Source organism: Myxine glutinosa, chromosome 1 (genome assembly GCF_964187855.1).
Source record: "Myxine glutinosa chromosome 1, kmMyxGlut1.1, whole genome shotgun sequence".
NCBI lineage: Eukaryota > Metazoa > Chordata > Myxini > Myxiniformes > Myxinidae > Myxine > Myxine glutinosa.
In genome coordinates, this window is record NC_136261.1 from 218,089,359 (window position 1) to 218,114,732 (window position 25,374).

Sequence of the window (25,374 nt, forward strand, 5' to 3'; positions counted from 1 at the left end):
TGGTGGAACATACATAGAAGCTGCTGTAAATTGCCTAGGTGCAACTGATGACCAACTCGTCTCAATTGTAGCGCAACGAATTAGAGCTGAAGCAGCAAAAGTATCGCCAATGATCTGGCCACCTCACATTGACGATTTACTCAGAGGACGAAACAAGCAGCCTACTGAAACAGCTCATTTCCCGTCTAAAGTCTTCAAAACCTCAGCGTGACCTTGATATGGAGGATGACGACTCTGCAGTTATCGCTTTGACTGCCTTGCTCTCTTCATATATGACAGGCAAACGAACTTCATTTGGAACAAGGTTGTCTGTTATGATACACGGACTAACCAGAAGCCGGGAACTTGTCGAGTTATTGAAAAAATTCTCAATTGGGATCAGCTACAAAGACGTGCTACATCTCTATGATGCTTGGGCCAAGTACGATATTGAGCAGAACAAAGCATGTCCAGAGGAGCTTGCACTGGGTATGCCAGGGACAGCAGTAATGGACAATGATGACTTTTCTGAGGACACGCTAACTGGCGCGAACACTTCACACCGTACAAATGTTATGTTTGTCCAGCCACTTGATTTGGTTCATGCTCCAGAGGAATCGGCCCCAGAATTAACAATTCCCAAGTCTAAAGAAATGAAGCATCTTTGCATCGATCAGCATAAAGTCCATCCTTACAAGACTGTCCAGCGTGGAGCTCCAAGTATGCGAACAGGTGTTGACATTACTCCTTCAGATACTAAAGTCCAGAGGCAGCGAGGACTCATTCATGCCATGGCACGTCTAGATGAGACTCATACACCACCTGCACCATGCAGTCAAACAGTTGGGGGATTTGCAGGTTTCCAGTCAACAGTTCAGCCGCATGTTGTCAAAAGCAAGCCGTATTACTTCTTGACTTTTCCAAATCCTCCTGGAAAATCTGTAGTGCACGAAATAATGTGCCGGATGGTTGATGCAGCAGGCAAAAAGAACATGCCCTTCATCCAGTTGGTAGGAGATCAACCAGTGTATGCCTTGATAGTGCAAATGAGATACGAACACCCTGATAAATTCAGTGTCGTGTTGCCTTCTATGGGCCCATTTCATATTCACATGTCTTACATTTCTGCCATGAATAAGCGTTTTCACGGGTCTGGCTTGTCTGACATCCTCGTTGCGGCAGATGTTATTGCAGAAGGGTCTGTGGACCAGGCATTACGGGGCAAACACTACAAGAGGAGCATACGATGTCTCCGATTGATGTATGAAACTCTGCTGAGAAGAATCATACAACAGTCACTACAGAATGGGGGAAGCATCTCAGATGAACTTGAAGCTCACTTGACTGTCCTGCGGAATCCTTCCTCAACAGCAGAAGAACGGCAGGAATGTTATGCACTTCTGGAAGCCAACCAAGAGGTTATTTCATTGGTGGCAGATGAGTTCAATAGAATTGAGGAGTCCGGTGGTTCAATGGCAAAGTACTGGATCACATTTATGGAGATGACTGAAATATTGATGATGAATCTGCATGCGTTGAGAATCCAGAACTGGGAACAATTCAAGTCGACATTACGTTTAATGCTACCATGGATCCAGATTTATGACAACGATAAATATGGACGGTGGTTGGTTGAGTATTGGCTGGAAATGGAATCCCTCCCAGAGGATGTAGCACAATACATGCGAGATGGCTTATTTGCTCAATCCATGTCGGGAAAGCCTTACTCATGTTTGCCATTGGATCTCTGGATCGAGATGACAATGAACAAGGGTTCAAAGATGAAAGCTGGCTGGCTCAAAATTTTGAAGAACGAAAAGATGCTGCTGTCACATTCCCGAAATGCTAACAATGTTAATAGAGTCCGATCCTCACTGCATGATCTTGCCAGCACATCAGAATCAAAACGACATCACAGTGAAAATGCTCCCACTCGCATGAAGGAAGACGAACAAGCTGTACAAGATATTAACAACTGCATCACTGAATTCGGCTGTGACCCTTTCAATGAAGAAAACAAGGTCTTGAAGTCACTACAGTCTGGAATGGTAGCTTCTGATGACCTCATTCAAGATTTTGAATCGGTCCACACCGATGGCGAGAAATGCTTGAAGGCATTCTGTGAAGACAGAATGTTCAGCAGCAACAAACCTTTCCATGCAACCATTCACAGGAATTTGAGACGGAACTTCAGCAACCCACCTTCAGTCAAGACTGGCGAGCGCATCATGAAGTCAGACGCAATGGAGAACAGAGCGATGGCAGCAGTTGTCTCACTTGCTGAAAATGACACCGAAAATTTCACCTTGTCAGAGATAATGTCGTACCGAGTCACAGATGAATGTCTGCCAATATTCAATATCAACGGCACCATGAAAAAAGTGCAAAAATCTAAGTTGGTAGAAAAATTCAAGCTACATGCGTTGGAACCAACACCAGACAAGTACACGGCGATCCTGGACATGGGATTTATATGGCGTTTGTCTACGCCATCGGTAGAAGACAGGGAAAAGGCTGATGGAATTTCCTACACCTGGGGAGACTACGCATCGAAGGTGTTCGCCGTCATTATGAGCAGACATAAATATGCATCACAAGTTGTGTTTGTCAATGACAGATATGATGTTTCCCTGACCGTCAAGGATAGCGAACGCAAGCTTCGAAAAAGCACTTCTGGATTTTCAGATGGCTCCAAGAATGTATTTTTCAAGCAGTCGGACAAATTCCCATCTGCCAAAGGATTTCAAGACTTCTTCCACAATGCAACAAACAAGCAGCACCTACAGATCTTTCTCAGAAACGAGTTCAGCGTGTTGTACCGAAACTATTCTAACACTGAATTTGTCTACTGCGTTGGGCCCACATGTGTCAATCTATCGACAGGTTTGCCTGTTACAGACTTCCAGTGTGAACAGTTAGAAGCAGACACATGCATGTTCTTCATCTACTCACAAATACGTAAAGCTGGAATAGAAACACCTGTTATCATCGACGCAGAAGATACGGACGTGCTTGTATTGGCATCGTATGTTGCTCATAGAACTGAAGGGGTGCTCGCAATGAAGTACAAAAAGCAGTTCATAGATTGTACAGCTTTCTGCCCGAAGGAAATAGCAGATATCATAGTTCCTCTTCACGTCCACAGCGGCTCAGACACAACAGCAGCATTCTTTGGACATGGGAAGAAAACCATCTTCGACATATCATCCACTTCACCTGAAGCTAGAGCGTTCCTCAGTGAAGTAGGGAAACACCTACACCCTCAGCTGAGGGAAACACCCTCAGCACCCTCAGCAGGTGCTTGATCATATGACGCTGTACACCATACGGTACATATACAAGGACAAACAAAGTACCACTCTGTGTGATGCTCGGGCCAGGAAGTGGCGACAAATGAAAAGGAAATCAATACTGCGGCTTCCACCAGACAAAGAATCCCACGATTTGAAAGTCAAGAGAGTGAACTATCAAACCTACGTGTTGCTCAACTACGAAAAACCTGATGCGCCACCGTCTCCTTTATCTCATGGCTGGCATCTCGAGGAAGGCATGTGTCTTCCATTGAGGTACATTCACCCAGCACTCCCAGAAAAACTAACTCAGGCTTTGGAAAGCAGCCCAACTATGGATGATCCAGTCGAGTCTGGGTCCGAGACGGACGATTCGGACAGTGAATAACAATTTCAATCTATCCAACACAAACAAACTGTTATAACAACTATTGTCATTTTCAACCCTACCGTATATGCTACTTGTGCAATGTGTATCACTGCTTGTAAATGTAATGTCATGTCACTGTAAATATAATAAAACAAAATAGAGAAAGATAAATTCTTTCTTACTGATTGCAAATGAAAACCTTGAACATTGTGTCAAATAAAAGACGTTGCAATAGATACAATGTACAGTAGCCATAACTGCTTATCTAACGGGCGAGAGGCAGCCATCTTGGTTCGTTACCTGCTCAAAAAGTCATTCATAGTAACAGTAAGGTTATAAATGAAAACACTAGTCATGTAAAACTGTATTTAGACGCCAGCGATGAATCTATGGTATGCACAATTATGAACATATACAATACATGGTTTTTTGCAGCGGCCATCTTGGATTTTGGTCAACATTAATCATTTAATATCATTTTAAGTCACAATATCACTTGACTGATGTAAGATGCAAGATCTGGGCCCAGAAAAACCCACATATGGACACCCAATATGTATATGTAGCATTCACGTAGGCGGAAATATGCCCGATTTCGCGGTTTTGGCGGACATCTTGGATTTTGTCCTCTGGCCGAGTTAGCCCGCATTTTAAAAAAAGATACCCAAGCTTATTTTTTTATATATATTTTTATCTTTCAAAATCAACCTTCAAACCTTGATCACAGGAAAATGGTCACGAACTCTATTGGGAGCTCCCCTACTATCAGCTAATGATGCTTTTGAGGCCTGCCCTTTTTATAATAAAAAAGGTAAAAAATCAAACATTTAAACAGCCTTGGACGTGCACCTTGACCCCACGGCCAATGCACACCGTCTATCAAGCTACCCCGCATGATGCTACCCCGCAGTCTTGTGCGACATACGGAAGACTATTACGCCCAAGCCGTTTCAAACAAACAGGAGTAACTTCAATTAATGACAAGAAAAACAAATTGTCCCATCCGTCATTAAAACCTAAGATTTCTCAGCACATGATGGACTGGCTAAGCTATTGCTGGTCTGAATGTTTGGTATCAATTCTGTCATGGTACTTCTTAATAGACAGCACATGGAGTTTACCCGAGGTGGTGGTGATCATGTTAACACACGCAATGCCACGATGTAAAGTTTAAAATTTGGCCAAGGTACCAACGAATAATGCTACAAAAAGATACAAAACCTAACCCTAACCCTAACAACTTGGTTGTGATGCTCATTAGGTTTAAATTAATATGAGTGACAATTCTATGGACGTCCCATCATGGTAGCAACCTCAGCCTGGGGTTGGTTTAACGGTTAAGGTGGCTTCCTTAAGATCTTGGGGTCTTGAGTTTGAGCCCCTGTCGTGCTGTTGAAAGAACACTATGTGGGCTGAATGTCATCCTTCCGAGGTTGGCAAAATGAATACCTGTACCAGCTTACTGGGAAAGGGGCACTGCATCAGCTGCACACATGCTCCCAGCAATGATGCAACCAGCAGCCACAGGCTGAATATGAAATAATAATAATAATAATAATAATAATAGCAAACTGGATGGAAAAATGAAGTCTGAAAAACTACCAGAGGGACGACGAGAAAGGTTAGAGAGCAATCGAGGTATAAACAACCTGGACCACAATTAAAATTGAATTTTATTTTTTCAAAAATTTAACCATTAAAATCGAAGAAGTATATTCAATCACAGATTCACAAAAGCTGAAAAAAAAAAATTCAACAATGCCGTTACTGCAAGAACACGACTCCATCCAAATCCAATACACAATAGGCCAAAAACCAACTTTCCACCGAAGTGCAGCACAACAAAGAAAACACAAAGAGAGAGATGGAATTTACGTTGAATAAAGCCAGTGATAGAAATATTGATGGAAAATAGCCAATATGCTTATGTACTTAAAGAATGGCAATTCAGTCAGAGGAAAGGTCTCTGTCATTTGGTTTTTAAAAGTACGTATCGTTTAAATTGCAACAAAGAGAAAAATCATCGAATTATTCAACATGTAATACCGTCCTGCCCAGAAAAAGACGATGGAAGGGAAGTGTGTGTAATGAATTGGCACATGAGGAAAACCTGTGAAATTGGCAGCATCATCATCATCATCAGGGTGGCACAATAATTGAAAAGGAGTCTCGACCGAGGAATCAACTCGATGTTGGAGACTGGACGCCACACGGCCGACAGTTTAAACATGGTAGACCCCATCATTATGTTAGCCCCAAAACTGGAACCATAAAAGTGGGAAGAAAAACAAAACAAAAACTCTGTCATGTCAAAAGCAAATCAAAGGCCAACAATTTGGTTTTATTTTTTAAAGAGTACGGTGCAGATGCATCCCAAAAGCATAAGCTATCATACATCGTGCTCTTCCGTCATTGCTATCGGTGATGATCTGTGAAGTATGGCTGTATTCCTATACAAACCTGTGTTTCTGCACTCTTTAAAAAAAAAAAAAAAAACAACAAAAAAAAAAACGTTGGCCATTTTGAAGAAAGTTATCTGCACTAATAGTGCACCAAATGTGTTTGTAAATGTAAATGTTTGTAAATGTAAATGTGTTTGTAAATGTAAATGTGTTTTATAAGATAGGAATACTGCAAAAGGGCAGTGTGGAATAAACCAAGGAGAAATACAAAAAGAGTTTTAAACTATTTTCATTAAAAAGGTAAATGCGCGACAAGAGGTGAGAACATATCAACAGTTGAAGTGAAACAATGGCATTGCAAAATTTCAGGATGGACAGGGTGAAGAAGAGTCGAAGTATGGGTGCCTCAGAGCCTGCTTGGCGGACATTCGACGAGCGGGATCGTAGTGAAGGAATTGCTACGCGGAAAAGGCAAAGAGAAATCAGCAAAACAAATTTTATTGGCATCTTTAATCTGCCAAGTCTGACAAAGATATTCTTGCATGCCAAAGAAAAAAAAATGATTAAAAGGGCAAGATCCATGACATCAATTTGTTGTTATGCAAGACGGACAGAAAAAGAGAAAGACAGACAGAAAAAGAGAACGACAGACAGAAAAAGACAAACAGACAGACAGAAAAAGGTAGACAGAAAAAGATAAACAGAGAAACAGACAGACAGAAAAAGATAAACAGACAGACAGAAAAAGATAAACATAAAACAGACAGACAGAAAAAGATAAACATAAAACAGACAGACAGAAAAAGATAAACATAAAACAGACAGACAGAAAAAGATAAACAGAGAAACAGACAGACAGAAAAAGATAAACAGAGAAACAGACAGACAGAAAAAGATAAACAGAGAAACAGACAGACAGAAAAAGATAAACATGAAACAGACAGACAGAAAAAGATAAACATAAAACAGACAGACAGAAAAAGATAAACATAAAACAGACAGAAAAAGACATAAAACTGGAACCATAAAGCAAACGGTCACAAAAGGAAAAAGATAAACATAAAACAGACAGAACTAGAACGGGCACTCGGTAGAGCGCATACCTTCGCCGCAGCTACTGTTCTGTACTTGGCATGGGAGTGTAGGGAACAGAACAGTGAACAGTTTGGTGCTGATTTCATGCAAATCGGATAAGAATTGACCGAGTTATGACAAATAAAAATACGATTTTGACCTTTTCGTAACCTTGACCTTGACCTTTGACCCGATTGCTCCCAAAATCTAATCAAATGTGTCCCGTATAATAACCAATCATCCCACCAAATTTCATGCGAATCGGTTGAATACTTTTTGAGTTATGCGAATAACATACACACACACACACAGACATACAAATAAATACACAGCGATCAAAACATAACCTTCCGCTTTTGCGAAGGTAAAAAGATAAACAGACAGAAAAAGAAAAGAAAACAAAACAAAACAGAAAACCAAAACAAGACAACACAAAACAGAAAAACAAAACAGAAAAACAAAACAAGACAAAACAAAACAGAAAACAAAACAGAAAAACAAAACAGAAAAACAAAACAAAACAGAAAAACAAAACAAAACAAAACAGAAAAACAAAAACACACCAGAAAACACACACACACACACACACACACACACACACACACACACACACACACACACACACACACACACACAAACATGCAAAGGTAAGAAAAAACAATACATGCAGAAAAGAGGAAAATTATACATACTGCATAACCAATATCTAAATCAGAAAAACAAACTTCACACGGAGTTTATTCCCATACTTAAAGTCTTTTGTACAACTGCGGACGGGATTTGAACCACCAACCTCCCAGACTCAGAGCGTACGCTCTAACCATTACTCTACTGAATCTGGTATCAACAGAACACATGCTCCAATTCCATATGTTACGTAGTCCTCCCGGTGACTACCTGGTCTCGGTGACCCCCGGACCGTGAGAGGAACTCCGCCAGAAAGATATATTATTTCTGCGCTTTCGTAACGCAATCAATATGAATTCCAATCCATAAGAAACCCCACACCAAGGATCCGGAACAATCAATGATATATTCCCCGAGCAATCAACAACCATCAACAATCAACAATTAATCACCAATAGTATTCAGATGGCCATCTTATATATGTGTGTCCCTTTTCCCACTCCCGACCCCCTTGGGTACTCACGACCCCTTTTGTCTCTGTCCCTCACAATGTCTCTGGGCCCCTCCTGACCAAGATGAAGGTCGGCTTCTCCGCACACGGGCGGTTGAACGAACCCCTGGCTGACGTGCTCCCAAACGTGCACGTCACGTATCGGGAACAACGGTTGCAGCGCGCACCTCCTTGTCAAGCAACGCGGGCAAAGCAACGCGCGGCTTGTCCAGCGCGCGAGGCCCAAGGTGCGACCCGTACGCGTCCTTGTAGACGGTGAGGCGAACTGTGTAGGACGCTGGGTTCCGTGCACGAACCCACGGCAACTTGATGTGTCAAGGGGTAATTCCTTTCGCCAGATGGGTTTCCCAACGCAGCGTCAGACGCTGCTCGATATCGATACCCTCGCCTCGGAGCTCGGCGAGGAAGAAGAAGAAGATCGTCGCTTCTCCAGGACCTCGTGTCTTTTTCCTTCCGTTTCCGGTCTCCTTTTTCCCAGAAGGTCTCCTGACCCTTTAATCACAACAACCTTTAATCGACTACACATTGATAAGCAAAGACCTGAATAGTAATTCACATGAATTCGTAACACTCCCCCCCTTCAAGAAAGAGAGTTTGAACCCAGCGAAAACTTTCTTTGCCGGCCAACTTGGATAAACAAACCAGATAACTCACCCCCCCCCCCCCCCCAAATCATCAGTTCCCCCCGGGCACAGTCATCACTTAAAAATAAAGCAACAATATTTCACCCAATCCCCTAGATTAATTCCCTCTGGACCAAGCGTCAACCACTTCTGGTTTCTCTTGAATGACGGTTAAGAGGTGGTGACCAAAGTTAAACCTCTCGATAGCACTTTTTCGGGAGGCCCAGCTGAGTATTCCCTACATGGACGCCTTAAGGAATGTGGAGTTCACGGTTAGTCCGGGGAGGAAAGTTCACTACCTGGACGCCTTTAAGAACGTGGCGTTCACGGTTAGTCCGTGTAGGAGCCCCGGCTCGGCGGCTCCCCCGTATCTAGTGCTTCAACTTCTCCAGACTCCTAACAGTTACGGTGGGACCCCTTGTCCCAGCCGTTACTTGACTGGCGGTCTCCTTCTCGGCCAGTGCTCTGACATTCCTTCTTTCGGGAGGTGCCGTAACTCTGGGAGCCTCCATAGTAATATCGGCTGCTGCCAACCCCAAAACTACCGCCAAGTTGTCCTCTTCTGTAGACCTCTCGACGCCTACGAAATGCCTTCCCTACTGTTATGGTCCGACCCTCCAAAGCCTTACCATTCCAATTCTTCTCTGCCTCTCTGGCGTCTCTTGGGCTTGCAAACGTGACAAAGCCGAACCCTCTTGACCGTTGCGTTTCCCTGTCTTTTACCACCCGCACTTCCACCAGCGGCCCATATCTGTTGAAGACAGAGGTCAGAACTTCTTCCTCTGTGTTGAAGTTCAGTCCCCCTACAAATAACTTCGAACTTGTGTCGCCATCCCGAGCTGGGGTGGTGTTATTTCCCCTGCGGGGCTCTTTATCCACCCTCGGGTTACCATAAATTTGCCCCCCGGCCAAATCATTCCCGATAATCACAGATACTCCCTCTACAGGAAGCGTGGCTTGTAAACCGACGGTGACTGGTCCTGACACCAAATCGGATTCCAAATGGATGACATGAAGTAGGGCACTAACACAGCCACCGATCCCTTGTAACCGAACACTATCACCAGTTGCGGTACTCTTTGACACTGGCAAAATGCCTTCAAGCATTAAGGATTGATGGGCTCCTGTGTCCCTCAAAACCCTAACCGGTCTTGGGTTAGTCAAGTCTCCCTTGAGTGAGACCAACCCCTCATAAATAAATGGTTGGTAACTCTTCTGTGGGCGATTTTTTACGCTTGCCATCGCATTCGGAGTGGTAATAGTCGGACTCCGCTCTGGGTTTTCCCTTTTCATGAGGTAACAACTGGACATCAAGTGTCCCGGTTTCTTGCAAAAAGCGCAAGTAGGCCCGGAGGAAAAACTCGTGGTCTGCCTCGGGCCCCCCGAAAAATAAGTTTGTCTTGGGCCCGTAGCCCCCTGATTTCGAACAGTTCGGGTATCAGCGTTGTCCCCATATTCATCTCGAGGCCGCCGCCATGTATTGTCGTTCTCCGCACCTGCTGTTCCACACCTCCCCTGCGAAGATCTAGGCGAGGAGTTAGGTTCGTGGACCCCTATCCGGTGTGTTAAGGCATAATCATCTGCCATGGTGGCTGCGTCCCACAACTTCGGTACTTTCTTTTCCTGCAGGTACACTTTGATGTCCTCGTGGTCACACTGTTGAAATTCCTCCACCAGCATCAGGTCACGCAATGCTTCGAAGTCGTTCCCGACTCCTTTTGACTCACACCACCGATCAAACATATTTTCTTTCACTCTAGCAAACTCCACATGGGTCTCACTCTCCCTCTTCCTGGCATTCCTGAATTTTTGCCGGTAAGCTTCCGGAACCAACTCATAGGCTTTGAGGATGTGCTTCTTCAATACCTCATAATCTGCACATTGGTCCATTGGTAACGCCAAATAAATCTCTTGAGCTTTACCCACCAGCACACTTTGCACTAGTATGGTCCAGGCCTCCTCCGGCCAGTTTAACTGTCGAGCCACTTTCTCAAAGTGTGGAAAAAAATTGAGTGACTTCCTTTTCACTGAAGGGTGGAACCAGCCTCACATGTCTGCCCACCTCCCAGGTGTTCTGGCTAGGTGTCGACCCCGTCAGCAAGGGTGGTACCTCTCCCCGTTCTCTCATTACCTCCAGCTCCTTTTCGGCTTTTCTCTCCTCTGCTTCGAGTTCCCTGGCAGCTCTCCTCTCCTCTGCTTTTCTCCCTTCTAACCTTTCCTGGAGTTCTCGTTCCACTCTCCTTTCCTCTGCTTGTTTCTCTTCTCTCCTCTCTTCTGCTTTCCTTTCTTCTTCTGCTCTTTCCTTTTCTGCTTTCCTTTCTTCTTCTGCTAACCTTTCCTGGAGTTCTCGTTCCACTCTCCTTTCCTCTGCTTGTTTCTCTTCTCTCCTCTCTTCTGCTTTCCTTTCTTCTTCTGCTCTTTCCTTTTCTGCTTTCCTTTCTTCTTCTTTTAACCTTTCCTGGAGTTCTCGTTCCACTCTCCTTTCCTCTGCTTGTTTCTCTTCTCTCCTCTCTTCTGCTTTCCTTTCTTCTTCTTTGATCCGTTCCTGGCTCCGTAATTGCAACTCCAGTTTCCGGAGCTCAACGTCTTCTGGTTCTTCGGGTAGCCACTGCCAGGCTAACTCGTCCCATGTTCCTAATCCCACCATAGACTGTATCACCGTGGTCTGCAATTCTGCCTTCCTCAAATTAGTTCGGACCTCCAAGTTAAAATGTTTGGCCAATTTCAAGAGGTCCGACTTTAGTAACGCTCAGAACTGTGCCTCACTCAGGGTTACCGCAAAGTTCTGTGCCACAAACGCCATGGTGACTACTGGTAACACCTGTTAACCTTCACCCCAGAAATTTCCAACAAAGAAAAGCAACAGTATTACTATTATTGCTATTGTTGTTGTTGTTTTGTCGACAGAGCAAAACAATTTTAGGAACGTTGGAAAAGTTCCCACTCTTGGGAATTCTTTCCCGGACTAAAATGTAGAAAATTTTACAGATCCCGGACGTACATCCAATTGCGAATCCGCAAATTATAATTTGGACGAGCCCCCAATTCTGTTACGTAGTCCTCCCGGTGACTACCTGGTCTCGGTGACCCCCGGACCGTGAGAGGAACTCCGCCAGAAAGATATATTATTTCTGCGCTTTCGTAACGCAATCAATATGAATTCCAATCCATAAGAAACCCCACACCAAGGATCCGGAACAATCAATGATATATTCCCCGAGCAATCAACAACCATCAACAATCAACAATTAATCACCAATAGTATTCAGATGGCCATCTTATATATGTGTGTCCCTTTTCCCACTCCCGATCCCCCTTGGGTACTCACATCCCCTTTTGTCTCTGTCCCTCACAATGTCTCTGGGCCCCTCCTGACCAAGATGAAGGTCGGCTTCTCCGCACACGGGCGGTTGAACGAACCCCTGGCTGACGTGCTCCCAAACGTGCACGTCACGTATCGGGAACAACGGTTGCAGCGCGCACCTCCTTGTCAAGCAACACGGGCAAAGCAACGCGCGGCTTGTCCAGCGCGCGAGGCCCAAGGTGCGACCCGTACGCGTCCTTGTAGAATCAACACGGTGAGGCGAACTGTGTAGGACGCTGGGTTCCGTGCACGAACCCACGGCAACTTGATGTGTCAAGGGGTAATTCCTTTCGCCAGATGGGTTTCCCAACGCAGCGTCAGACGCTGCTCGATATCGATACCCTCGCCTCGGAGCTCGGCGAGGAAGAAGAAGAAGATCGTCGCTTCTCCAGGACCTCGTGTCTTTTTCCTTCCGTTTCCGGTCTCCTTTTTCCCAGAAGGGCTCCTGACCCTTTAATCACAACAACCTTTAATCGACTACACATTGATAAGCAAAGACCTGAATAGTAATTCACATGAATTCGTAACACATACTTTCATTTCTTCAACTCGCTAATCTGTCCCGTCTGGTTTTATAAAGTGCAAGCTGGGCAATGACTAGTACAGAATTTAAAAGCAGACATTTTTTTTTTCTCAGTGAGGCATGCAAGTCACTAAATGAACACCGAAAAAGAAAAACAAACTTGAATTTACCAAAACAAATACAGCGTAGAAACACAAAAGGATGAGATGACAGTCTTCGACAACCAATAAAAGCACGATATGGGTTTCCCTTTGCATTCAAAGACATTCAAGACATGAGGAAGAGTTAAATTTATGAATCAATGACTACGTACGACCAACATCTCTCAGACGACCAACACTCGGAAGCTTAAACATCAACGTTCCAAACTGGATGTGCCATCACAATCTAAAGATAAAATTGTTGCTTTTGATGGGTAATTGAAAGCTCAGGGATTAACAGGCGAAAAATATCTACCTTCCTCGCCCACTGTATTCCACCAAATATAAAGCTTTTAAATATGGATGGCAATCCTCATAACCCTGATCACTGTTCTAATAGAATGAGCACAAACTGTTAAGGAAATCCAAGCAGAAGGCAATCATTACAAAAGGCTCCATTAGATCTCACACTCTGTTTACTCCAGCATTCGTCTAATATCTCATCAGCGACCTGCTGGTATAGATCCCAGAAAAATATCGTATTATGGAAAAGAGGTTAATGCACAAACCTATTGGCATCGCAAGACCCCTCAAAACGACTCACTCGTAGGGCTCACCCGCATTCAAAAGGTTTTGGTGACACTGGGACCCGAGCAATACTGACCTGCTTTAAATAAACAATGAACAGCACCATGTCACAGCTCATTTTGCCTGTGTGCCCAAGCAAGACATCAGCGAAGGGAACATCAGGACAGCATTTCAATAATGCATAACATGCACCAAGCTTTGATCACCACGTCAGGGCCTGTAAATACTTGGCTTTAGGTGGACGAGTGCCCCAGCTGCATGCTCTCTGACCATTTCAACCAGTAAGGACTGCTTCTCCAAGTCGTCAATATTATTCGTTCCATTCAAATTTCAAATGCTCCGACATCTTATTAGTCATCGACAGCAAAGTACACAAGCTTTTAAGCCAGATATCAACCGAGACATATTCGCAGTGGTGTGGTTGGGTCAGTCACCTCCATTATTCCAAAACCATGAAACTTGCATGGTGGCATGCCATCTTAGATAGGTCACTATCACCTCACAGGAGACTTAAGCCGCCATTTTGTTTCAGCCTGCTCAACAATGCCTTGACTTGGAACAGGCCACACCATTTTCTACATGATAAATCACTCTTTTTTTTTCTCTCTTTTTTGTTCTTTGCTTTCCTCACTCACATCATCGAATGCTTGATCCTCATACCTACAAATCGCTATATACATCACTATTGTCAGTGCTTTATTTTTTAAATTAGGAGCTTGGACCAAACAACAAAAACAACAGGCATTTTAAGGCCATTTTCCCTGCTAGAGCGGGGGTGCCCGCTCTTACGACACGCAGGGATACGGTGCACCTATTCTAAACCGGAGTACACACCAGGGAGGAGTGAAACAGGAGCTTGAACCGATATTATGTATTGTTACGCAAGTTAGCCTTGAGAGTCCCATGACAATCTTCTCCATTTTGCCCTATTTTCTACATCTCCCCTTGCTAACCCCCTTGCCCGCATTTCTTCTTCCACCACCTCTAGCCAAGTCTTTCTCAGTCTTCCCCGTCCTCTACTTCCTTCTACATTCATTGCCATCACTCTTCTCAACCAGTCACTTTCATCCTTCCTCAACACTTGACCAAACCATCTCAACCTGTTTCTCTTCACAGCATCCATCACAGGCTCTATTCCCATCATCTTTCACAATTCATCATTTGTCTTCCTCTCTCTCAACGATACTCCGCACATCCACCGAACCATTCGCATTTCCACCCTTTCCAGCCTTCGTTGCTGCTCTACGTTCATTACCCACGTCTCGCTCCCATAAATCATAACACTTCTCACACATGCAGCATACACCTTTCCCTTCAGCTTCAACGACACTCCCCTCCTCATCAGCACGCCACTCAGTTCCCGAAACTACTTCCACGCACATCTCACTCGAGCAACCGTTGCCAAGTCTGATCCACCTTCTCCATTCTTACTTGATGCATTATGATGCCAACAATTTGTATGGATGGGCTATGTCTCAGGCTTTACCTTATGGAAAACTTAAATGGGTAAAAGAAAAGAATTTTTTAAAGTTTCTACAAGATATCGTTATATCAAGTCAAAGTGAATTGGATAAATCAAAGGTAGGATATTATTTTCAGGTCGATTTAAAATATCCGGAAGAACTACATAACAAACAAGTACAGATACATTCAAATTACACCGCCCACATGCCAAATAATTAAATATCCCACAGCACCGCCTCCGGCACCCGGCAATACCACAGTGCAGCTCATAGAGAGTGCATTGGGAGGGAGAGGTGTACAATAATCAATTATAATTGATTGATTAATTGTATAATTAAAACCAATAAAAAAATTTCACAAAATATTTTCTTAATCAATTGGCTAATAGCATAACGAAACCACCAGTGCTTCATCAGAAGATGTATCTTTTAGAAATGTAATTAAATAAGTAATTAATAATAAATAAAAAATTAATTGATTAATCAAAAAATAATTAATCAATGAAATGATTAATCAATAAATCAAAAATATCCTTCATGGCCACATCAACTGGTCATCAAAAGGTGCCTGAGATATTGCCCAGATGAGAAAGAAAATAAATAAATGATTAATAATGAAAATAAATAAATAATAATCATAAAAAAATGAAATAGTTAATCAATTGGCTAATAGAACACATAAACCACCACCATTTCATCAGAATCTGTAACTTAAACCAAAAACAAATTAGTCATTAATCGAATAATTAAATAAATAATCACTTAATTAATTAGTTGATTAATCAATAAATCAAAAATATCCTTTGCAGCCAAATCACTTGGTCATTGGCATGTCCAAATATCAGCTTCCTCGCTCAAAAGGTACCAGAGATAATGCTCAAAAGAGAAAGGAAATATATAAATACTGAATTAATCGCTAATAATTAAATAACTCCTCAATTAATTGATTAATCAAAAAACAAAAAATACCGTTCTTGACAAAGCACTTGCTCACTATTGTGCCGAAATTTCAGCTTCCCAGCTCAAAGGATGGCTGAGATATCGCCCGGACAAACAAACAAACAAACAACCAAGAAAACAAACAAACAAGTACAGATACATTCAAAGTACACCGCCCACATGTGAAATAATTAAATATCCTACAGCGCGGCATTGCCGGGGCACCTCCGGCGCCCGGCAATACCGCAGTGCAGCTCATAGAGGCTGCATTGGGAGGGAGAGGTGTACACTAATTGATTGATTAATTGTATAATTAAAATCAATAAAAGATTATCACAAAATATTTTCATAATCAATTGGCTAATAGCATAACTAAACCACTAGTGCTTCATCCGAAGATGTATCTTTTAGAAATTTAATTAAATAGGTCATTAATAAAAAATTAAATAATTGATTGATTAATCAATAAATAATTAATCGATTAAATGATTAATCAATAAATCAAAAATATCCTTGATAGCCACATCACTTGGTCACTGTCATGTCAAAATATTAGCTTCCCAGCTCAAAAGGTGCCTGAGATATTGGCCAAATAAGAAAGAAAATAAAGAAATAATAAATAATGAAAATAAATAAATAATAACCATTAAAAAATTAAATTATTAATCAATTCGGTCACAGAACACATAAACCACCACCATTTCATCAGAATCTGTAACTGAATTATTATTTATTTTTTTAGTAATTAATCGAATAATTAAATAATTAAACGATACATTGATTAATTGATTAATCAATAAATCAAAAATATCCTTGATAGCCACATCACTTGGTCACTCATGTCCAAATATTAGCTTCTGAGCTCAAAAGGTGCCTGAGATATTGGCCAAATGAGAAAGAAGACAAATAAATGATTCATAATGAAAATAAATAAATAATAATCATAAAAAAATTAAATTATTAATCAATTCGGTCAGAGAACACATAAACCACCACCATTTCATCAGAATCTGTGACTTAAAAAAAAAAAAAAATTGTCATTAATCAAATAATTAAATAATTAATCGATTAATTGATTAATTAATAAATCAAAAATAGCCTTTGCAGCCAAATCACCTGGTCATTGGCATGTCCAAATATCAGCTTCCTAACTCAAAAGGTGCCCGAGTTAATGGTCAGAAGATAAATGAAATTTAATTAATTAAATAAGTACTTAATTAATCGCTAATAATTAAATAACTCATCAATTAATTGATTAATCAAAAAACAAAAAATACCGTTTTTGACAAAGGACTTGCTCACTATTGTGCCGAAATTTCAGCTTCCTAGCTCAAAGGATGGCTGAGATATCGCCCGGACAAACAAACAAACAAACAAGTACACATACATTCAAAGTACACCGCCCCATGCCAAATAATTAAATATGCTGCAGCGCGGCATTGCCGGGGCGCCTCCGGCACCCGGCAATACCGCAGTGCAGCTCATTGAGGCTGCATTGGGAGGGAGAGGTGTACACTAATTGATTGATTAATTGTATAATTAAAATCAATAAAAGATTATCACAAAATATTTTCATAATCAATTGGCTAATCGCATAACTAAACCAGTAGTGCTTCATCCGAAGATGTATCTTTTAGAAATTTAATTAAATAAGTCATTTATAAAAAATTAAATAATTAATTGATTACTCAATAAATAATTAATCGATTAATCAATAAATACTTAATAGATGAAATGATTAATCAATAAATAAAAAATATCCTTGATAGCCACATCACTTGGTCACTCATGTCCAAATATTAGCTTCCCAGCTCAAAAGGTGCCTGAGATATTGGCCAAATGAGAAAGAAAATAAATAAATGATTAATAATGAAAATAAATAAATAATAATCATAAAAAAATTAAATTATTAACCAATTTGGTGAGAGAACACATAAACTACCACTATTTCATCAGAATCTGTAACTTAAAAAAAAATTTTTTTTGTCATTAATCGAATAATTAAATAATTAATCGATTAATTGATTAATTAATAAATCAAAAATATCCTTTGCAGCCAAATCACCTGGTCATTGGCATGTCCAAATATCAGCTTCCTAACTCAAAAGGTGCCTGAGTTAATAATGGTCAGAAGAGAAATGAAATTTAATTAATTAAATAAGTACTTAATTAAACGCTAATAATTAAATAACTCCTCAATTAATTGATTATTCAAAAAACAAAAAATACCGTATTTGACAAAGGACTTGCTCACTACTGTGCCGAAATTTCAGCTTCCTAGCTCAAAGGATGGCTGAGATATCGCCCGGACAAACAAACAAGAAAACAAACAAACAAGAAAGAAACCAGAGTGAAAACTGAGTACTCTCTTTCAGCGTGCGTCACTGCCGAGCCCCCTTTGGTGCCCGTCAATGACGATTTGCAATGCCTGGAGATGGCATAGGAAAGGAGCGGTGTACAACAAGAAAGAAAGAAAGCAAGAAAACAAACAACCAGAGTGAAAACTGAGTACTCTCTTTCAGCGTGCGTCACTGCCGAGCCCCCTTCAGTGCCCAGCAATGACGATTTGCAATGCCTGGAGATGGCATAGGAAAGGAGCGGTGTACAACAAACCAGAGTGAAAACCGAGTACTCCCTTTCAGCGTGCGTCACTGCCGAGCCCCCTTCGGTGCCCGGCAATGACGTTTTGCAATGCCTGGAGATGGCATAGGAAAGGAGCGGTGTACAACATAAAGACTTACCATATTCCCCTGATAAGATGAAACTAAAGAAAGAATGGTTTGGTGATTATCAACAATCATTTTCTTCTAAAGGAAAGCCGACAGAGAAACTACTTACTACATAAAATGATAAAGAAAATTATGTTCTCCATCAAAGGAATTTGAGACAATATTTGGCTGCTGGTCTGAAAGTAAAGAAGATTCATGGAGTTTTAAAGTTTAAACGAAGTCATTGGCTGAAAACATATTGTTACGGTTTTTAGAACCTTCACTAGTATATTTTAGTAAATGCATTCCCTTATAAGTGTTCCCCTGTAAATATCCCCATCAATTGGCTGGTTAAAGATCGCACCCTAGTTAGTCCATGAACAACACGTAGCGAACCATAGGACCTCTTCGTAGTTATTTCATTATTATGTGTTTCAGTTAAGGATCTGTTCCCAGTAGTTGAATCTGTGTTGCATTAATGAAATAAGAGTAGGCTCCAAAGTTCCCTTCAAAAGCGGTGCGAGTGGTTTTCTATCTCCCCACAAGACGCCATTCCCATGTGCTTCATCTCGGGGAAGAAGGGGGCGGAGCCACCAGATCACGGGCGTGGCATGCCGACACACCACCCGAGGCGGAGTCAGCGAGCCCCTACCGACCAACCAGGGCTGGCGAGGTACGATCGCGGGCGTGGCTCCATGAAGCGCGCATTGATTTGCAACACGCGTAATATAAGCGCGGGCGCGAAGCCTTTTTACGAGTTGGACGAGGAAGGCAGGGAGAGACGTGATCCAGAGTCGGTGAGAAGGCACGAGAGAGAGACGTGATCCGGCAGATGAGGAAGGTACCAGGGGAGAATACCGCTGGATCGTGAGGCAGAAGAGTGGGTCCGTGACAGCGACCACAATACAATAGTCAATTGACATTGTCCGACCGGGTGTGTGAAAACGAATACATGGAGCTGCCGCTGGCTGTTCGCCTCGAGCCCATAGCGTGGACTGGAGCCACCTTCGACGCTACGCACCGGCCAGGACCGTCCTACCCTCTCACCTGCACGGACCCTTCTCCTTCGTCCAGTGATTCCTGCCTGCTATTCCCTTGTCGTGTAAGTCTGTTGTCTGTCCTGGGGAATAATATAAGATGTTTTAATGCGGATGTTTTAAGGTTTGCCCTGTGTCTTTTTCTTCTTCTGTATATTACTTTCGTTCCTCCTCTTGTTTGGTTTTGTAAATAATTAATAAATGTCTGGTATTCCTTACTTTGGTTTCTTCTTTCCCCCGATCGCTTTCGTCCCTTCTTTCGATTGAGTACCTGTGGCACGATTGGCCAACGCTCGGAATCGGGTTAGTCAATTGCTAATGGCTCGGACTGTGGATTGCTAAACCGCTCGGCAAATACCATCTTGTCCGTGGTTTGAGCGGTACTTGTCTCCCTGTTTTGCGGAGGGATTGGTAAAGGTATTCGGGAGAACACTTCAACTTTCTGAAGAATGTAAAAAAAAATTATTTTTTTTGTATACAAGATCGAGGCGCGTGAAAGAGCTAACATTAATCACACAAAAAGACAAACCGACACACAAAACACAAAAAACAAGGGGAGCGGCAGACAAGATGGGGAGAGAGGGGGAAGGACACAAATACAACATTTGAGAGCAGGGACATCGGGAGGACTTGGGGGGAGTTGGGAGAGGAATAAAACATATGAACACTGCAAGGACTCTGGGGTGAATTACCGGGGGTAGAAAAGATCAAGGTTTTTGATGGGGGAAGATAAGAGATGGTGGTGAACAGCTGTTTTAAAGACCTGGAGGGAGGAGTGGGATTGAAGGGAGTGGGGGAGTTTGTTCCAGAGGCGGGAGAAAAGGGGAATGAAAGAGTGAAGGTGAGCAGAGAGCCTAGACTTTGGCAGTTTAACCATGAGGGTTGCAGGCAGATCTTGTGCGACCTGAAGGAATATTGGGGGGACAGAGCACAGAGAGAGCTGGGGGAGCAAGGCCGGAGAGGAGTCGGTAGAAGACAGAAAGACCACCAACCTGCCTGCGGTGAGTGAGTGAAAGGCCCTCGGAGTTGACTACATCGCAGGAGATTCCAATGATTCTGAAAGCCTTGGCCTCAACAGCGTGAAGCCGAGCAAGGTGTGAGGCAGGAGCACCAGCCCAGAGGGGGGAACAGTATTCCATTGAGCTGCGGATGAAAGCCTTGTATGTGGTGAGGAGCTCAGGTGTGCCAAGGAAGGACTTCGCACGACGGAGGATGCCCAGTCGGCGACTGGCTTTGGAGGCCAGCTTGGAAATGTGGTTTTCCCAAGAAAGATCATGGCAGATAGTGAGACCCAAAAGCTTGAGCAACAGAACTTCTTGGAGAGGATTGTTGAGAAAGTAGATGGGAGGGTTGTCCAGTCGGTCCTTTCGGAGAGACATTGTAAGAGTGTGAGATTTGTCATGATTGAAAGACATGTTCCACTTGTTTGACCAGTCTGTGATTTTGTCCAGGTCTGCAGAGAGTGAGGAGGCTGCAGACTGCCGATCTGAGGGATGAGGAATGGAGCGGCAGATAGTGGAGTCATCAGCAAAGAGATAGAGAGGATTTTCCAGAGAGTCGGAGAGGTCATTGATGAAGACCAGAAATAGCACAGGGCCCAGAACACTACCTTGGGGAACTCCAGCCAGAACAGGAAGGGAAGATGAGAGAAATCCATTCAGGGCCACACGTTGCCTACGACCAGAGAGGAAATCCGCAAGCCATGAGTGGAGATTTCCCTGAATACCATAGGTGGTGAGTTTGGTGAGCAGAGCTGGGTGCCAGACCGTATCGAAGGCACGTGATATGTCAAGTGAGACAGCTCTGATTTCCTGTTTGGCATTGAGGACCTCCATCCATTGTTGACACAGCAGAAGAAACATGTCCAGAGTAGAATGACCTGGTCTGAATCCAAATTGATGATCAGAGATCAAGCCATTGGAGAAGAGGAAGGATTTGATATCTGAAGCAATGATGGATTCCATGACTTTGCTGATAATTGGGAGCAGGCTGATTGGTCTGTAGTTGCAAGGATCTGTTTTTGCACCTTTTTGTGTAAAGCGGTAATGTTTGCTGATTTCCAAGATGCTGGCTGATGACCTTGAGCAAAAGAGAGGGTGAAAAGAACAGAGAGAGGGTGAGATAGAGCGGCAGAGTAGGATTTTAGGACCCGAGGGCTGATGCCATCTGGTCCAGTTGCAGAATCAGAGTCGAGGTTTGATAAAAACTTCTCCACCTTGTCAGGAGAGAAGGACACAGAGTCCAGGAGCAGTTGGGTTCGACTGGGAAAGGTGGGAACAGAGAGAGATGGGTTTGGGACACAAGATTTTGAGGCAAACACAGAGTTGAGGCATTCGGCTTTGTCACGTGCGGTGTCAACTGTGTAGCCATTTGAGGTAAGGGAGGGGATGGAGGGGGAACAAACACCAGAAACGGATTTGACCAGACGCCACCAGGATTTGGAGGAAGGAGACAGGTTTGAGAGTTCAATCTTGAGTGTGGAGAGATAGTGAGTGCTTCCTGGCACTCCTGAGGGTAGAAACACACTTGTTTCGAGCTTGGTGGAAGGAACTGAGATTGCCTTCAGTTGGATTTGCCTTCCAAGACGCAAAGGCAAGTTGTTTCAGGGCAACTGCCTCACCACAAGATTCAGTGTACTATGGACGGGAGGAAGGGTAAGACAACTGAAGACGAGATGGGATAAATCTGTGCATGAGAGAGAGCAGTTTGCTTTGGAAGAATTCCCAGGAAGAATTGATGTCAGAGGCATTAGAGATGGGAGACCAGTCCAGTTGATTGATGGCTGCTTGCAGACCGTGCCAGTCGGCCTGAGTGAAATGCCAGACTCGTCGGCGCTGAGGAGGCTCTCTGAGAATGGCCAGTGAGATGTCCACTTTAACAAGCACATGATCAGAAGAACCGATTGGAGCAGAAGAAGAGCAGCAGACATGTGCAGGGAAGTTAGTCATAACCAAGTCCAGAAGAGAAGATACTCCATTGACTGAGATCCGGGTTGGGAAATTGACAGATTGTGTCAGTCCCAATGAGTCGCAGAAGTCCTTTGCTGAGGTGCCATGGCTGGTGAGAGATGAACCCACACCCAGCCAGCTGGCATGATGACAGTTGAAGTCGCCACATATGAGGAAGAGAGAGTTTGGATGAGTTGATAGAAGTTGGTCCATGTTGTCCGACAGAGAAATGTAAATGGAGTCATCACTGTTTGGAGGACGGTACAGAACACATTTGAACAAAAGGTGGGAGCGGAGAGGAAGCCGTAGCCAGAGGTACTCCTGTGGGTGCGGTGGAGAGAGGGCAGTGCAGGGAGAGTGAGGAAGAGAGTTTTTGATAAAGATAGCCACCCCACCACCAGGACGAGGATCAGGTCTATCGTACCAGAGGAGGGAGTAACCAGGAAGAGATATTAAGGAATCAGAGACATCTTGAAGGATTGTTTCTGTTAAGCAGATCAAGTCTGGATTTTCAGAAGCAACCTGAATGGAGAGATCAATCAGGTTTGAGCGAAGGCCCCGGATGTTTGAGGTCCATACCGTTAGTGAGGAGAGAGGGGGAGCATCGGGTGCAGGACAGGGGAGGGGAGGGGTAGGGTCAGATGAAGGGTGAGAGGGGGATGTAGGAAGAGCAGTTGATAGTGTGTCAGAGATTACAGAAGAGTTACAAGAAAGGGAAGGATGAGGAGGACGAAAGGGTTGATGGTGATGGAATGAGGCACAGTGAGAGTTTGTTTGAGGGGGGGGCAGAGGAAAGTCGAAGGTTGGGGGAGGTGGAGGTATGACATAGGAGGGAGAGGAAGTGGGGAGGAGGCAGCTTTGAGAAGGAGGTGGGACGAGGGAGAATTTGGGAGGGATGGTTGGGGGGGAGATTTGAAGGGGAGGGATGGTTGGGGGGGAGATTTGAAGGGGAGGGGCAAGGGAGGAGTTTAGAAAGTGGATGATTAATGAAAGATGAACATATATAACAAATTGGGTTTGTTGTGATTTTCAAGTTAGCGATTCGTTTAAGAACGATGGAGGAGGGATGGAATGAATGAGAATTTAGAGCATGGAGTGATTTGGAATCATAAGAGATTGAATATTTTTTTGAAATGGAATGAGTTGAAGAGGAAATTGAAAGGAGCCTTTTAAATAAGAAGAAAAACAGCGTGTTGTAATAAACCACTGAATAAAACACTGAAGGGGATAGTTGAAACATATTTAAACAGAACTGTGAAGAACAATCTTATATTCACAAAAATACCAATGGGGAGAGGAAGCCTAGAGCGACGACCACGAGTCACTTGAACAGGGCAAAAGGTGGAAGGCAAGGGGAAAATGGGGGCAGGGCGAGACAGCGCACGTGGGCAGAGGCAAAAGCACACGAGGAGAAAGGGAAATAAAAGTTTTTTTTGTTTGTTTTTTTGTTTGTTTTGGGGGGGGGTGGTGGGGGTTACAACGTTAGACAAATAGTAGATGTTTGGTGAAGCTTGGTGGAGAAGGGGAAATCAAAAAAGCTAGCAAAACAGTGAAGGAAGGAACAACCTTCGACGGGGGAAGCCTGAGGCTGCAAGGCCTTGCTCACGACGTGGCAAACAAACGATTAATTTATGAAAGATAAACACCGAGAAACTTCCAAGTTCTATAAGTTCACACACCGAACGATAAATACAGTTTCGACAAAATACAATTGTGAACAGACTTAACTTTGAAAAACGTGGAGACCGTGTGGACCGTCGAAAACCCCTGCCACCGTCTGATTGGTCAAAGTTTTATAATTCAAGAGACTATAAATTTTGAGCATTATTATGATCGTTTGATGTTGAGAAAAGAAGAGTATAGAAGGATGAATACAATAAGAAGTTATAAACATCAATTATATACGGAGGAGATAAATAAAAAGGCATTCCGGGCTTTTGATGAGGTTTATTTTAGATAATGGAATTGATAGCATCCCTTATGGATATAAGTGTTAAGCAACAAGATAAGTATAAGTGTTAAGCAATAAGATAAGTGTTAAAATAAACATGTTATAAGATAAAAGGGTGGGGTTGGTGGGGGGGGGGGGGGTTTAACAGGCTACCGCCACCTTTTTTACTGATATATAAATGATAGAACCAAGCAATAACCAAACCAAAGAGTGGAGAAAAATTGGTATTTAAATGGAAAGCATAACGAATGTGAAAAATATCAACTAAATCTTATTTAAGAGATATCCAAAAGAAGAGTAAATAAAACAAATAAGCAAATAAATTTAAGTACAAATAAGTTAGAGGCTCCTCCCAGAGGATTCAGCATCCTTGAATTGACAGAAAATATTGATGGTTACCAAGAAATAAATGGGAAAATAATTTACTGCAATCTTAAAATGATATGCGTCTCAGGAGGTACTCAATCAAGGACATTAAGAGAGGTCTATCATTTCATCTCTGCTCAACAAAGATACTTGTACCAAGAACCAAGTTCCAACACATTGTTTGTTAATATACTTGATGGTGATGTGTTATGAGAAAATTAAATTATTCCCTAAAATAAAACAAGCATTCATTGGTCCTTAGTGAGTATAATCAAATGCAGTCCCTCTCCCCAATTCCCCCTTCCCCCATTTCTCCCTCTACTTAACCTCCCTAATTCCCCTTCCCCCAATTTTCCCTTCCACCACAAGTAGTAGAAAAATGGGGTGTCTTGAATGCGCCCACTGATAGTGAACGAACGTAGTGAGTAATAAATGAGCGTCAGCAAATGTCTGTTGAACATCTTGAAATCT

At 42.9% G+C, this 25,374-nt stretch overlaps 1 protein-coding gene across 4 annotated transcripts in view; it reads right to left on the reverse strand.

The window, feature by feature from the left end:
• Positions 1-5,257: 5,257 nt before the first annotated feature.
• The window catches only part of LOC137434133 (cyclin-dependent kinase 1), a 78,738-nt gene continuing 58,621 nt past the window's right edge, over positions 5,258-25,374 (reverse strand). For all 4 annotated transcript variants that reach the window (XM_068126839.2, XM_068126854.2, XM_068126863.2 and 1 more), the window contains exon 8: positions 5,258-6,499. In XM_068126839.2, the coding sequence (XP_067982940.1) occupies positions 6,407-6,499 (93 nt within the window). In that variant the 3' untranslated portion in view covers positions 5,258-6,406. The remainder of the gene's footprint in view (positions 6,500-25,374) is intronic.